This window comes from Thalassophryne amazonica, chromosome 7, assembly GCF_902500255.1.
Source record: "Thalassophryne amazonica chromosome 7, fThaAma1.1, whole genome shotgun sequence".
In the NCBI taxonomy this organism is placed as follows: Eukaryota; Metazoa; Chordata; class Actinopteri; order Batrachoidiformes; family Batrachoididae; genus Thalassophryne; species Thalassophryne amazonica.
Genome location: NC_047109.1, coordinates 109,492,932 through 109,509,622, shown reverse-complemented (window position 1 = coordinate 109,509,622; position 16,691 = coordinate 109,492,932). Strand labels below are relative to the sequence as shown.

At 43.3% G+C, this 16,691-nt stretch overlaps 1 protein-coding gene across 1 annotated transcript in view; it reads right to left on the bottom strand.

The window, feature by feature from the left end:
• LOC117514750 (basic helix-loop-helix transcription factor scleraxis-like) overlaps positions 1–5,918 on the bottom strand; it is a 41,560-nt gene extending 35,642 nt beyond the window's left edge. Inside the window, exons 1-2 of the mRNA XM_034175318.1 lie at positions 5,217–5,918; positions 4,754–4,970 (exon numbers count right to left, since the gene is read on the bottom strand). Of these exons, the coding sequence (XP_034031209.1) occupies positions 4,754–4,970; positions 5,217–5,617 (618 nt within the window). The 5' untranslated portion in view covers positions 5,618–5,918. The remainder of the gene's footprint in view (positions 1–4,753; positions 4,971–5,216) is intronic.
• Between the last annotated feature and the right edge of the window lie 10,773 nt (positions 5,919–16,691).

Below are 16,691 nucleotides of genomic sequence, written 5' to 3'. Positions count from 1 at the left end.
TGTTGTAAACTTTTGCGTAAACTGTGCACGGCCGCATGCCAGTGCGCAAAGACAATTTAAAAATGCTCAAAATTTCTGGCACGCATTAATTTTGTGAACTAGTCGTGAACATTGTGCAACCTATTCGAAAACACTGCATGTCAATGCGTGTCAATGAGCGCAGGGCATCTGAACAATTGTTACATCTATAATAAACATAACTTTACAGATACATTATGTAACTCATAAGACCTGTTTTACCAATCCATTGCAAAATATATATTTTAAATAATTACCTTTGAGACAAGATTCCAGATGTGTTCTCCACCGCACGACGTGCACACGACAACCTGCAGCTGTGGATTATTTCTCTGTGATTCTGTTAGCGATCAGAGATGGTTCTGAGAGCAAATGCGTCATCGACTATGAAATGATTATTTATATAGCGTGGCGTCAAGTGGGGCAAAGCGGGATACACTGGCATGGCGAATTGTGCAGCAGTGCGAAGATCACATTTGTGCCAGCGTAAAGGTGGCTATTGACTAAGTATGTCCCTTCTGGGTTACTGTATCAAGATGGCAGCTTCCTTGAAGTTACCTGCTCCCATGTAGCTATGAAGGGCTCGTTCTAAACTCATGAAAAGACATCGATTTATTGTTGCAGGCAATTATACACTGATGAAGAATAATGGTGGTTATGAATGCTGGATTCCATTTCTGCTAATAAACACCCTTAAATTTGACACAGTGCGGCTTTAAACCTGACCCACCTCAGCTGTCTTTGTTTTTCCATTTGTGAATGTTTTAGTTGTATTATGATAAATCAGTAAGTAGTAATGACTTTTGTCTGGATTCACCTCAATGGTGGACTTCAACAAAACCTTTTAAGTGTCCCACATATTTCATATATAGCAGAAAATCTTGTAAATAGAAGCTGAGAGGAAACAGCTGTAAACAGTAAAGTTAATCAAGCTAGACTAAGTTAAAGTGGCTCCGTTTGACGCTTTTGACATGAGAAAGTTTCTGAAGTATTTTTTACCCAGCATGCACTTTGCAGAGTAGCCAGGCCTCTGCAGCAGCGGTTTGACAGCAGCAGATAGTATTACACCACTACGACTGCCAACTCCGACCTCCGCCAGGCTGATCGATACATAGAGAGCCGTGGGAGACGCACGGCACTGGTGGAAAGGGTTAAAGGGGGGGCGAAAATGAAAGGAGCGAGCGTGTGAGAGAGAGATTCAGAACGGAGGACAGGAGGACAGAGAGACCGGAGTAAAGGATGAGTTTTCAGGTCGAGGGTGTCTGCGTTTGGACACCGAGCACGTCTAGGCTTTCACTCCCTGAGGTTGAGAGGGGAGGGAGGGAGAAGACAACGGTTCTCCCCCAGCTAAAGGGCCTGTGGGTTTAGACACCGAGCACGGTATTGGCTTTCACACACTGCTGGGGTAACGCTGGAGTCTGCCAGATGTCAGCTCTTTACCCATAAATCCCGCTAAATGGGCAGCGGCAGGGTTCGAGGAGGAAAGCAGAGTGGACGTCACCTCTCTATCATCTATTGCGCACTTATCGTAAAAGTCAGCCCTGGAGTCGGTTCAGTTTGAGTGAACCGTTCATATAAAAAGTGGATCAACTGAACCCATAAGAGAGCCTCGGCTCTGTTATTTCTTCTCCAGCTCGCTCATGCTGAGAGCATTAGATCCATTCCCTGTGCTGAATCACTCCAATGAAAGCTGGACTTCTCAGTGGATGAAGTTTTCCAATTGTGCATCTTAATTTAAGGGACAATTCCCCAACTCCTATATTTGTAATTAACACTGAGGTCTTGCTCTTGTATTTACTTGTCTTTAATGCCCAGTTTACTGGACTGAGACCTATATAAGATCATGACATTTTGTCATGATCTTCTGGTCTCCGCTGTGATCTGTTATTTGTGTTTACACCGAACTTGCATTACAACTGAGTGAAAAATATCTTAATATCCGAGATCATTGATACAACCCCATGCAGAGTCAACTGAGAGTCTATTACGACCCACAGGATCAAGCTGAGAGTGAGTTGAGATGGGAGAGTTTCATCAAGACTGATTATGAGACACGTATCTGTTAACTGGTCGCACAACTTGTGCGAGTGTTTTAAACGCTTCAATACACTTGCACACCTGCTGGAGACCGATGGGGCGTGATGGCAACCAAGACGGATTGTTTTTTCCCGATAATGGAGACTCCATTGTGACCAGCCTGGGATTCAATGAGAGTGACGGGGAGCAGAGGCTGTTTTCGATCACAACTCGCCGGATATGTAGTGTGTCCACCAGTGTACGTTGGAGACGTAACATTTAAATAAAGGTGTTTATTAGCAGAAATGTAATATAGTATTAATAATCATCACCATTCATCAGATTAGAATGAGAAATCAAATGACTACGTTTTACATGCAGCCAATAACCCTTTCATAACGGGAATATAAGCAATAACCCGGTTGCACACGGCCATGTAAACACCCGCAAAACCCCCAATATGCTCATATTCCGGTTTTTAAAAACCTGAATATGACCCCTGGGTTACTCCTTTTCTAATCCAAATATCAGGTCATATAAACGCGCATCGGAATATCCCCATAGAAAGGAACATTATTTTGTGTTCTGCGCATGTCCTTTCCACAAGGAATCTTGGTCTTTTGAGTACGACAACTACTTGTATGCGGCGCGCGCAACCCACTGGACACCACAGAAGCAGACGTAAACAAGCATGGGGAAATCCAGACGCGGCAGCACAGCACCACACTTTTGGAGCGAGGAGGAAACCGAGTCCTTCATTAGTATCGTGAAAGAGATAATATAATGTCTTTTATTGAAGGTAGAAAGTACCGAGATAGCGACATTTACAAGAAGGTGGCCGAAAAGTTACGCAAAGCAGGATTTGCACGAATGCCAGACCAAATCCAGCACCGGTGGAAGATGTGCGTCGCTGTTTAGATGGGGATATTCCAAATGATACCAATGACCATGTATACAGGAGTAACTCTGTCTGCTTCAGTATGTAAACGGGTTATTCCTAATGATTCAGAAGCCGGAATATTGACCTTATCCCGAATATTAACGGCATGTAAACGTAGCCAGTGTGTTTTCGTGAGTTTAGAATGAGACTTTCATACCTACATGGGAGAGGACCACCTCATGGAGGTCACCATGTTGATACCGTAGCTCCAAAGGGATACACTTACTCTCTTTCATGTTTCACAGTTTGGCCAGAAAACTGGAAACAAAGAAGCCAAATCGCTGGTTGCTCCCCTGTTCACTGCCTACTGATTTGCTAGTTCGAGCTAACAGAAGTCCTCAATGGCAGATCAGGCAGAGGAGATGATGGATTGTCACCCAAGGGCTTTGAAGGTGGATGAAGGTTGCTGCAGGTCCTCAGACCCCGATCATCTGTGATTTCCCAGCCATTGCATCAGGCTAAGGATCTGTCAGGGACTGTGTGTTTGTTGGCGTGCAACGACATTCCCACTTTAAAAGAACCCACACGCAAGAATCCCTAGATTGACTTGACAAAGAGCCCATCTTCCTCATCACCGAGGGATCACCACAAGTGCACAGTAAAATCACCAGTGTAAAACGAACACAGACAGTGTTAAATTAACACTGTCTGTGCAATTGAAGATCGACAACAGTTCTTCTGCTACATGATACTAACTAATACTAGGATATGAAACGTTAGTGTGGTCGTGGCATCGGAGCCCTCAGGTAATCTATGATGTCACTACAGGAAGTGTGTCATGGCGTCTTATCCCAGTATTTTAACCCACCTGTGTCGAAAGTCTAAATTATCTCCAGAAACGGTTTTGCAATATGTAGCTGCCTCTTGGGTTAAATAAGTCAGACGTAGCGTTTCAAATGGGTGCCGATTTATTCCTTCTTGATCACATTTTTAGTTGAATACTAATGAACAAACTGTAGTGGTGCAGCAGAAAAACCTTTTAAAAACCAAAGGTTAAAACACCTTTAACCTTTATATTTCAGGTCAGACCTTCAGACGTTCTGATTAAAAGCTGCTTCTATTCAGGCTGACGTCAATACATTCTTAAAATTATACATGGTTTTGGCGAGAGTTCGCGGACTCCCGGTCGTAAATCTCACTCTCTGGATAATTACGCTTGTAAAGTTTACGTTCACATTTTTAAAAAAGAAAAGAGGAAAAAAATAACCCGCCACAGTAGAGGTTTTGACTGTATTCATGCAGCCATCATGCTCACTTTGCCTGTTGTGGTGACGGTTTGACCCTGCAAGCAGGAGTTTATGGACTTGGAGCTCAGGAACGGCCTCGTTGGAAAAAGCAACACCTCGATGGCCCGTGTTGTCCGGTGACGTTCACACACACCACCTCAAACTTTCAAGCCACCTGCTTGAGTAAAACGAAGCCCCAGCAGGACAATAATACGCAGTCCTTCAGCCCCCAGAAGAGGACTTTAAAGAGGTTCTGCTTTTAATGTCCCTCAGGGCCAATGAGGTTTACAGCCACAGTCACTGATCTCAGGTCAGCTTTAAACACCAAACTGACCCCCAAACCACCGCACACGTTTCCCAGAAGAACCTTTAATTCTACCATCGGCTTTTGTTCTCACTGCAAAGTGAAGGTCTGATTATAGGTTTCGAAAAGTTATAAGAGTGAACAAGAAACAGCACATGTGCATTTTTGCTCCGGCGCTTTTTTACAATCGAAACAGGCAGAATTTTCTGTTTCTGTCTCTCGATGTGTTTATAGTTTTCGGCAGCTCACCATTTTCCGCTGGTTGCTGAGGCAGAATGTACAGATGTGCTTGGGCTGAGCTGATTGGTCCGAGCCTCGGTTCGGGGAGGAGTTCACGTGGAAGAAAGGTGGCGAGGGGGCGTGGCAGGGCTGTCCGTCATGAAGTCCCTCTCCCAGGAGCAACACGTTCCCCAGGTGGCTGATGTAGCTGCTCGCCAAACGCAGAGTCTCAATCTTTGACAGCTTCCTGATTCATCAAAATAAGAGATTTTTCGCATTAGTGCAGTTTAGCAAAGTGTTTTGATGCACGAGTGCGATGTTTGTCGAATGACACTGGTATTGTGACAGTGTCACCAAGTCACTGAACTTAAAGGTGCACACTGAGCTACTGAAACAAACTCCGAGTCCCGTGTCAGGACTCGTTTGTGTGCTCAGTGTGATGGTTTGACACGGCATCTCACACACACACACTCACACACACACTGCCATGTACCTGTCTGCAGGTTCGGTGGGGATGAGCGTGCGCAGCGCCGTGAACGCTGTGTTGACAGAGTTGGTGCGATCTCTCTCCCGTGCATTGGCGGCGGACCTCTGGCGTATTTCCCCAGGCGGAGATGACACCGGGGGGCCGAGCCTGGCTGCGATGCCCCCGACCCCCCCACCCACACCTCCCCCGCACAGCTTCCTCTTCCGGTTCACCTTGATGTGGAAAGCAGATGGAGATGAGGAGGACAGGCGGAAGGCGGCGGAGTGTGAGTTGGAGGAGGTGGTGGTCCGATCCTCTGAGCCCGAACCTTCGCTCCCGTTTTCCTCGTCGTCTTCGGAGAGCAGGGCGATGTCGCCGTATAAGAAGCGGCCTGCTGGTGGTGCCGTGCGCAGCATGGCGAATGTCATCTTCTCTAGTTAGGGCAGCGATTGGGCAGCTGTTGGTGAGATGTCCTAAAGACAAACGCTGGAGGTTGTTGAGACGATAACGTCGGTTCAACAAATTCAGTCGATTAATGCAACAAAGTAAAGTTGTCCACCTGTTAGAGTTTAAGTCAGGTGAGTCAACACATAGCCTCTAAGATGCTGAGAAGATCTGACGTTCACCAATGACGAATCTTCAGCTGCACAAACTGTGCAGGAACAGCTTGACCTCAGAGCTTCTGCGTCACAGGTTGATGTAGGTTCCAGTCCCAGTTGCTGCATTTAATCTTACAGAAAATGCTCACATCCCAAAGTCCAGATCATCTTTCAGTAAATCCTTGGTAATAAACAGGAGTCGCTACACCGACATGTCGATGTGTTATCCTCTTTTTTCCCCTTAGTTTTTCTAACTCTCTCTTTCTTCCTTTCTGGATCTATTTCAGTCCCAGAGGCCACAAGTTGTTGCCGGTCTGCGGCAGGACTTTGACTCTGTCTCTCCGTCACTTTCTGTCTCTGCTCAGAGCTCCACGTGTGCCTGCTGTCTGAGTGTTTCCTTCTGCCTCTGGTCTTATAGCCGGTGGGAGGGCTGCAGGACTCCTCTGCTCCTCCCTTTGAGCACTGAGGGTCTCCGGGCTGCTGTCTAGAAGCAGGCCAGCAAGACCGGAGGCAAGAGGCAAACCATCAGCGGGAGTTTGTTTTGGCTCCACGCTGCTGTGTTTTGGACGAAATCCACCTTAAAACAGAACTTGCATCACCCTCTTTCTTTGGGTGGATTTCGTTACCTTCGACTGCTGAAACTCATTCATCTCACTGAATATAATATGTGTCAGGATGTTGTAATTTTACTTTAGGTGACCTTAAAGATGTTACATAAAAAAAAAATAATAATAATCAGTGATAGCCTTGGTGGTGGGCAGCACGGTGGCTTAGTGGTTAGCACTGTTGCCTCACAGCAAGAAGGTCATGGGTTTGATTCCCACCTGTGGCCTTTCTGTGTGGAGTTTGCATGTTCTCCCCGTGTTTGTGTGGGTTCCCTTCGGGTGCTCCGGCTTCCTCCCACATCCAAAGACATGCAGATTAGGTGAACTGGAATCTTTAAATTGTCTGTAGATGTGTGTGCGAGTTTTTGACTGTGTTTGTTTGTCTATATGTGTCCCTGCGACAGACTGGCATGCTGTCCAGGGTGTACCCTGCCTCACGCTCTATGACTGCTGGGATAGGCTCCAGCCCCCCGTGACCCTTAAAGGGAATAAGCGGTTGAAGATGAGTGTGTGTGTGTGTGTGTGTGTGTGTGAGAGAGAGCCTTGGTGGCCTCCACACCTCAGCTTTGGAAATGTAAGACACTGATAGCCAAGATCATTTCTGACTACATGGAACTTCAAATCCACATATGTTGACAGAAAGAGAAGAAAGCTGTGTTGTGCCTACAGTCATACAGAATCCTTTCTGCCGGGTTGTGTGGATTTGTGATCATATTAAATTAATTTCAGAACATAGCTGCTATTATACAATCAGAAAATACCAGTTTATTTCTCTGATTTATCGTGCAGAAACACACACACACACACACACACACACACACACACACACACACACACACACACACACACACACACACACACACACACACACACACACACACACACACACACACACACACACACACACACTCTCTCTCTCTCTCTCTCCCTCTGTCTCTCACAAACCCCATTCACTGTGTACCTGGCATGACCAGTTCCTTTGCTCTTTTTTCTTTTGTGGCTAGCTTCATACAAAATCCTTTTTGTAAGGTTGTATGGAAGTATGACCGTGTTATTTACGTTTCAGAACATAACTGCTGTTAATGATTGACAAAACAAGTGTTTATTTCGCTGATTCAGTAAATGTCTGTGCAAAATTCTCTCTCTCTCTCTCTCACAGACCCCATTCAGTGCGTATCTAGCTTGACCTTTTCCTTTGCATTCTTCTTTTCTTATGTGACTGAATTTAGGCTTACAAGATAGTTCCAGTCGGTTTCTTTCCCCTGGATGTGGCACACAGTAAATATTGGTGAGGTCGGGTACACGTCACTTCTGGTGAAGTGGCAAATCCGAAGATGAGAATTAGTACTTCTGTGGCTGGCCGCTGGGTGAAAACATCTTCGGGCTGTATTGATTTTCTGTAGAAATCAGTTGGTTTGTTTTTTCTCTAACTTGCTTCTATCAGCCAGCTGACAGCTCTTATTGCCTGAAACGATGAGATTTATACACCACGCTGACCTGAAATGAACCATTGAGATTTTGACGAGTCTGACCCCTTTGAAAAGTCATCACGTTCGGCAGTGTTTTCACCGACCAAAAGCGGCCACCAGAGGGCGCTGGGCGCTGCCGACCTTGAGAATAGCCCACATAAATGTGATGTCATCAGTAATATATGTTGTAAGCGTTCGAAAAATGCAACACTACATTGATAATAACTAATATTAATCTTTATATTAATAATGCTAATAATAATTAATGTTAATATTAATGATAAATAATAAATAACACTACATTAATAACAATGTTTTAGATCATTTACAACATTGTGTATGTTGTCTTGCGGTTTTCCCATTCAGCATTTTTTTGCCCCCCCCCCCCCCAAAAAAATAGAATTTCTGTCATGTGATGGAGTTGTCAAAGGTGAGTTGACTTTTCTGTGGTTTCATCTCGTGAACAAAAATTTGTAAACATGTAAGCAAAGAGTGAACCTTTTACATCTCTTGTCAGTGTTACAACAGTGCCCCCTAGTGGCATGAAATGGTGTAAGCAATCAAGCTGTAGTGCTATTTCTTAGTTTTAGTCATTTAAAAAAATCTGTGAAAGGTACATCCAAGATAATGCATAAAATCTTCTACATCCAGAATTCCAGGGCCAAAACCAGCTGTCTCTATGTTTGCAGGTTAAATTGTCTATACACACAAACGTCTTTAAAAGAAAAACTGTTTTAGATGATTAAATCTTTTGTAACTGACGCAGAAAGCAGAACCTCAGAGTGTTCAGTGGATGGCATTCACTTGAATCTGATGGTGCATCAAACAAAGACCACGACCGATGCTTAAAATGACAAAAACAGATGTTTTGTTCAGTTATTTTCTTGACAGCAAGAACGTGAGCGTGCAGTGAGAGTTTGGTTTTCTGCCTGTGTGTAGTCTTTTCTTCCCTCGGCTTCCCCCTCTGTGCTCTGATTGTCCCTGGACAACACGCTTGGAGGCCGGCGGCCGCAGAACTGGAAGCTGAAGGTTAAGGCCGGACTCGTGGCTGCAGCTGGAAACTGGGATTATTCTTCTGCGAGCAACATTCCTTTTATTTGCAAAAGTGTTGACACCGAGGGGCCTGCAGATAGTTTAACCTCCAGGGAGTCAAATCGCTGGGTGGCGAGCTGATGGGGAGGCTAAGGGGTTTGCAGTCTGGGAGTTGTTGCGTCACTCACTTGCACTCCCTTAAACTATCTGTCTTCCTCTTAAAGAGCCAGAAGAACGAGGACAGACAGCAAATGGAAGGAAACGTGGAGGAGGGATGAAGCATGAGAGCAAAACCAATGGCAAACTCAACCATTCTATCTTTAATCTGAGTGCAGGACGGTGGTTAAAGGGTAAAGGTGTTCTGACAGTTTGGGAAAGCATGTGCTATAAAACCTTTATGGGGCATATCCAGATTTTCTGAGGGGTTGGGGGTGATGGGGGTGCTGCAAGGAGCCACCTGCATCTGAATAAATATTTATATTCATAGTTCCATTTGCTGTCAATCTGTTTTTTTGGTCACTAGATCTTGCACTTGTACCAGACTTCAAGAAAACAAAACTTTTCTCCTTGGCCACTCCTCCTCATTCCTCCCACTCCCTCCACAGTGTTAAACAGAGCGATCAGAGGGAGTCTTAATGGGGTCTAGCGGCTTTGTATGTGGGAAGAGTGTGGATTCTAGTCCAACTTGTATTTCTGGAAAGTCACCAACAGTTCAACAGGTATGCGGTGAGTATCGAGTAATGTCACTGTAAAAACGGGGGGTGGGCACAAGGGTTTTTACAGGACAAGACTATACAAATGGTGTTTACTCCGTAATGGTTTTAACATTCAAAATAAGTACTGGACCAATTCAAATCAGTTCTATCCTGGGTTAAAAGTTTTACCAAAAATATTCATAAGGAAGTGGCTACTGCCACAGTACCGTGTCAATAGGAGCTCCATTTGTCTATTGACACAGAGCCAGTCATATTCCACATTACATTGGGCACAGATGTAACATGGAATAAGTAATGTGGTTCTATTTTATTTTTGTGAATCTGTGTTTTTACGGTAAAGCACTTTGGACACCATCTGGCTGCTGTAAAGTGCTTTATAAATAAATGTTGATTGATTGATTTATTGATAGACTGTAACCAATGGCAGTCCTGTTACTCCACTGCCACAGTACTGTGTCAATAAGTAGTGTCCGTATTCTCAAACTTTACATGGGTAAGAACTCAATAACAGACAGAATGGGCAGAATGATTTATGTACCAGAGTCACTTATTGACACAGAAGAAATGGCAGCATCTGATTGGTGCTGTGTCAATAGACAAAAGGTTACATTCGTGACAAAGTGCTGAGGCAGTAGCCACTTCCTATTTATAAATAGGCGCCAGGTTGAAAAATATTGCTGTTCCTCTCTAAGCTCAAGTCTCCAGCAGGAGGTGCTGTGCAGCGAATTAAATTCACTCCACAATACGAAAAGTCATTGTAGTGACAGACGCTAGGGGCCTTGGGTTTTACTTGGGTTTGGGGAAGATGATGGTCTAGTGGTTAGGTGTTGGGCTTGAGACCAGAGGATCCTCGGTTCAAATCCCAGCCTGGCCGGAAAATCACTAATGGCCCTTGGGCAAGGTCCTTGATCCCCAAGTTGAACACAACGCTCCCTCCCACTCTGGTCCTGTGTTTGCCATCCAGACATTTGGACATCGGGCAGTGTTCAGCTCCTTTTATGGCCGTCTGACAGCAGTCTGTGTCATCTACCTGTTGTCCACATACGCTTTGGATGCCATCGTGCAGGTGTGGACGAGCTAATCTGGATGCGTTCTGACACTGCTGACCACACCTCTTTTCCTCCGGACTGCATCCGATTGTGTCAATATTTGCCGTTTCCCCCCTGGTTCCTGCACATTCTTGCTATATGTGACGGGGGGCTTAACTCTTGGACGATACATTGTGACATTTCTTAATTCCGAGTCATTTCCCGATCAGGCTGCCTGTCTTTGTACTTCAAGAAGACACTTCATGTGCATCATCCCAGTCCAACCAGCTGTAAATGGGTACCAACCTTGGCTGGGAAGTAACCTGGAATGGACTGGCATCCTGATGAGGGGGAGATATAGATATCATCCACCTCACACTATGGAATCCGGGGATAATGGGCCTCAGGGCCTATATGAGCTGGCTGTAAAGTGTAAAAACCAATGGAATACCAGTGAAGGGATTTGCTGGACTTGACAAGAGGAGCAGCAGGGTTTCTTCAACATTTCTAATTACTGGTTCAGTTTTCATGCTGACACCTCCTTGTGCGAGGTGATGTCATCATTATTGGTTATTATTGGCAGATTTAAGCCTTTTTGTGTTTTATGAAATGGCATAAAGTGCTCATTCCAAAAAGAAGAAAAAAAAAAAAACAGATTGACCTTGGAGTTTAGTGCCCTTCTTCAAGTGTGCTGTGGTTAAAGGTTGACATGCTACACACTACACAAGTATGAAGTTTGTAATCCTCAGTAGTACATTAATGAAAACTCTAAACCCCACTGTCATTGCTGGTATGCCTCCTTTGTGTAGATTGGCAACAGTAAGCAGCTGCCGAAAACTAATAGCACGATGAATAATCTGTCTGAGTTACACAATGTTACAGTCAGCATTCATCACTCTGTCCTTGCTTTTCCATCTTTTTTTTCTTCCTTTGTCCATATTTCCTTCCCTCTGTTCTCTTTTTCTCTCAGTACCCTTCAATCTCAGTCATGGCGTTTATGCTGTGGTGGCGGCTGAGTGAACGAAGGCTGAATTTAGTTGCGGTGCTGGATTACAGAGAAGTGTTTGAGGCACTTGGGATAGAGGATGTGAACTGAGGAGGATTAAACCACTGTCTCAATGCTGGAACAAATAGGATATTGCAAGACAACTTTGGATTTAATGCCATAAAGTCAGGCATTCTCATGAAAAATTAATAGGAAATCGTGAGAAGTAATGCACAAAAAAATCATACATATCCCAACAATAAGAAGGCCGATCTTCTGACTTTAAAAAAGGTAGAAATTCATTTTATACTTATTATTATTGTTATTCTAACGCTGACCCTGACATGTAAAACACATGTTGTGCATGTGTGTGTAAATTTGTAGGAATACAAATGAAATCGCATGTTTAACTTTTCATATATCATAGAAAACACGTCAGGAGAATATGTTGCACAAACACACGAAAACATTAAGGATCAGATTTACAAAAGGTTTCCGTGCACAGAAACATACACAAACATGACTGCACTTACACATACTCCAGCATGCTGAGTTACTAACAGTCGAGGACTGCGTCTGTCAAATGCACAAAATAGCACGTGTTGTCAATTTAGCACATTTGCCTTTACAAATATGCAATCTGGTGTTTGTCCACCCAAGTGTGCAAAGTTCTGGGAGGAAACATGCAAATAGGTGAGATATTCACACACAACACGATTCATCATAGTCAAAAGAAAATTTAGCAGATGCTGATAGCATGTGTATTTTGCAATTTTTGAAGCAGTTATTGTCACTTGAGTTTTCAGGGGAATCACTTTCTGGACCCGTTTAAAAAAATGTATAGTTTTGTTTCTAATATTGCAAAAGAGCAAATCACTTTCTAAAGGAAGTGGTTCAGTTAATGTTTAAAACATTATCACACAGGATGTTTTTTGTCAGAACATTTGTTTACAACTTGTGTGGAATGTCTCAAACCTAAACCTAAATCCGGGCATCTTATATATGCTACTCTGGGGCCACCCCTAAATCCAAACAGTCCAATTGTCAACCCCACTGAGGTCCTTAGTCTGGGTCTCATTAACATAAGATCACTATCCTCAAAATCATTGTTGATTAATGATCTAATTATGGATCATCACTTAGATATGATTGGGTCATGTGAAACCTGGCTTAAGCCTACAGCTGTCCTCCCCTTAAATGAGCCTGCCCACTGGCGTACACATTTAGTCACCTACCTTGTGATGCAAAGCAAGGCAGGGGTGTTACTGTTATTTATAAATCTAGGTTTAGTTTATTAGTTGTTGGGGGTCACAAATATAACTCGTTTGAGCATTTGATTCTCCACTCTGCCCACGATGCTACGTATTGTCAAGGTCAGAAGAATAAAAATCAGCCGTATTACTTTGTCACTGTATATAAGCCCTCTGACACATACTCTGAATTCTTAGATGAATTTGGTGAGTTTATCTCTAACTTGTCAACTAGTGCAGATAACATTCTGTTTCTTGTTAACTTCAACATTCATATAAATAAGCCTTCTGATCCCCTCTGCAAATAATTTATGGAAATTGTGGATGTATTAGCATTCCAGCAATGCATTCAGGATTCGATGCACATTAGTGGAAATACCCTGGATTTGGTTCTCGTACGTGGTATTGCTGTCATAAATATCGGCATCATGCCTCTTGCATCAGTGGTTTCTGATCACTTAATTATTAGGTTTACAGTTTCGCTGCTGTGTTTAGTGGAACAACAACCTTATTTATGACTGCAGCGACACACCAGCTCCTCAACTATGACTGAACTCGAAGCTGCACTGCCTACTATCTTAGCTTTATGTTTAGCAAATGCCCAACCAGTGGACAGTCTTGTGGATAGTTTAAACTCAGTGCTCAAAAGTACAACTGACATGATGGCGCCACCTTTGTTAAAACCACGCCCCCCCAAAACACAGTCACCTTGGTTCAGTGATTACTTGCGTGACCAAGTTCTATTCCATTCTAGACCTCTAGCATAAGGCTAGAGGTCTAGAATGGAAATGGCGTAGTTCAAAATTAGAAGTATTCCACCTTGTGTGGCGTGATGCTATCTTAGACTATAAGCATGCACTACTGGTTACAAAGTAGACCTATTACTCTGATTTGATCAACAAAAACAAGTATAACTCAAAGTTCTTGTTTGACACGGTGGCAACACTTATTCATGGACAACCACCTGTAAGTCGTTCTCCTTTTACAGCACAAGATTTCATGGATTACTTCGAGAAGAAAATAGACGACATTAGGTTAAACATATCCCAGCATGCCTTATCCCGGCCACTACACCTTGCCTAGATTTACAGAATTTGATAGTATCTCACTAAGCATGCTGACGAAACTCGCAACATCTACAAAAAGCACAACCTGCTTATTTGATCACATACCAAAAAAACTGTTTAAAGACCTGTGGCCCATTATTGGGCCGACTGTGCTGGAAATTATTAATCTCTCATTAACTTCTGGATCTGTTCCTAAATATTTAAAATCTGCAGTGATTAAACCATTACTTAAGAAACCTAATCTTGAACCTAGTGTAATGAAAAACTATCGGCCGATATGAAATCTAACATTTTGCTCTAAAATTCTGGAAAAGGTCATGGACCACATTACTGAGAATAATCTTTTTGAGCCACTGCACTCTGCATTTAGAACATATCATTCCACAGAGACGACTCTCACTAAAGTGGTGAATGATCTGCTTGCAATGGATTCGGACTACGGTTCTGTTGCTGTTAGATCTTAGTGCTGCATTTGATACAGTGGATCATCATATTCTACTTGATAGGCTGGAAAATCATTTTAGCATTTCTGGGAGTGCCCTTGCATGGTTGATGTCATACCTGACCAGTCGTTCTCACTGTGTTTTATTCAATAACACCACCTCTAACCTTAGTGACATAAAATTTGGGGTTCCATAGGGGTCCGTCTTAGGCCCCCTGCTTTTCCCCTTTTATATAGCACCCCTTGGGCACATATTGTGGCATTTTGGGATTACCTTTCATTACTATGCTGATGATACTCAGTTATACATGCCGATAACTGCCGGTAATCTCATCCACATAAAATCCTTAGAAGATTGTCTTGCATCAGTGAAAATCTGGATATTTAACAATTTCCTGCTTTTAAAATCTGATAAGACTGAAATGATGGTTCTGGTCCAGCGAGGCAATGGCATCAATTTGACCAGCTAACCCTTAGCCTAGGCTCGTGTGTCATACATTACACTGACAAAGTGAGGAACCTTGGGGTTATTTTTGATTCTATGTTGTCCTTTGACCTCCACATTAGAGATATTACAAGGACTGCTTTCTTCCACCTGCGAAATATAGCGAAGATTCGTCCCATCCTATCTGTGGCTGATGCTGAGACCCTGATCCATGCATTTATCTCTTCAAGATTGGACTACTGCAATGTTTTAATTCTTGGAGATTTTAACCTTCATGTTGATGACAAGTTATCTTGCTCTGCTATGGAGCTTTTACATTGACTGAAGCTTTTAATTTTGTGCAACATGTTTCTGAGCCCACTCACCAAAAGGGTCACATTTTAGATTTAGTTTTTACACTTGGCCTAGACATTTTAAATATGTCTATAAAAGATGTCCACTTGAGCGACCATAGTCTTGTTTCGTTTGACCTGCATTCCAGCTCTGATCAGAAGCCCTTAGAAGTTAAGTCTCGGAGGCGTATCATCACTGCTGAAACTGCAGAAAGATTTTCTTCTATGTTTAATCCTTGTTTGTTCACTGATTTTCTTGATATGGACAATTTTATCCAGTGTTTTAACCAACACTGTGATTCTATTCTTGATCAGTTGGCTCCTGTCAAATACGTGTCTTTACAGAAAAATGAGTGCCCTTGGATAAATGAAGAGCTCTTAAGTCTTAAGAGACTGTGTCGAAGGACTGAACGCCTGTGGAAATCCTCTAAACTTGAGGTTCACAGGCTTCATCTCAGGGAGCTGGTTCTATCATATAGCAAAATGGCAGAGAGTGCCCGCTCTGTCTACATACGTCAGCTGGTGTCTGTGAATAAGAAGAATCCCAGAGTGTTGTTTGATACAATCAACTCTCTTGTATGTCCTGCTGCTTCAGTTACTCCTGTGTTTTCTGAAGCTGACAGCAATGCTTTTTTGAGTTTTTTCACTGACAAAATCAAGTTGTTAAGGATAAAATTCCACCCTCCCTGTGTGGTACTTCTATTGTTATTGAGCCTGCTCCCAGCATTTGGTCTTCATTTAGGGCTGTGACACTTGTTGATATTTCGGCATTGGTGAGCAAGATGAAACCTTCCTCTTGCTCTTTGGACATCCTTCCCTACAGGCTCTTTATTAAAGTATTTGAGGTAATTGGTCCGTGCGTTACTAGAATGGTAAATCTTTCTTTGTCCACCGGTGTGTTTCCCAGTGCTTTTAAGCATGCCATAGTGTTGCCTCTACTGAAAAAACCAGGTTTAAATCAAATGGAGCTAAGTAGTTTTAGACCTATTTCTAAGCTCCCATTCCTGTCTAAGATCCTTGAGAGGATGGTTTCAGACCAACTGACACTCTTAATGGATCAGAATAACATTCATGACAGGTTTCAGTCCGGTTTTCGTAGACAACACTCTACGGAAACGGCTCTTTTGAAAGTGTCCAGTGACATTATGATGTCTGCTGATGCTGGGAAATCCACCGTGTTGGTTCTTTTGGATTTGTCCTCTGCCTTTGATACTGTTGACCACCAGGTCCTGCTGAATAGACTGAGGGATCATGTCGGACTGTCGGGGTCAGTTCTTCGGTGGTTTTTTTCATATCTGTCTGGGCGCAGCTTTAGCTTTTTGCTAACCAGATAAGGTCAGAGTCTGCGGACCTGTTATGTGGAGTCCCTCAGGGTTTTGTATTGGGCCCCATTTTGTTTTTATTGTACTTGATCCCTTTAGGTAGGATCATTCAAAGATTTACTGATGTCTCTTACCAGTTATTTGCGGATGACATCCAGCTTTACTGCTCCTTTAAGCCATCTGAGATTAAGAGGCTTGATTCCCTCCTCC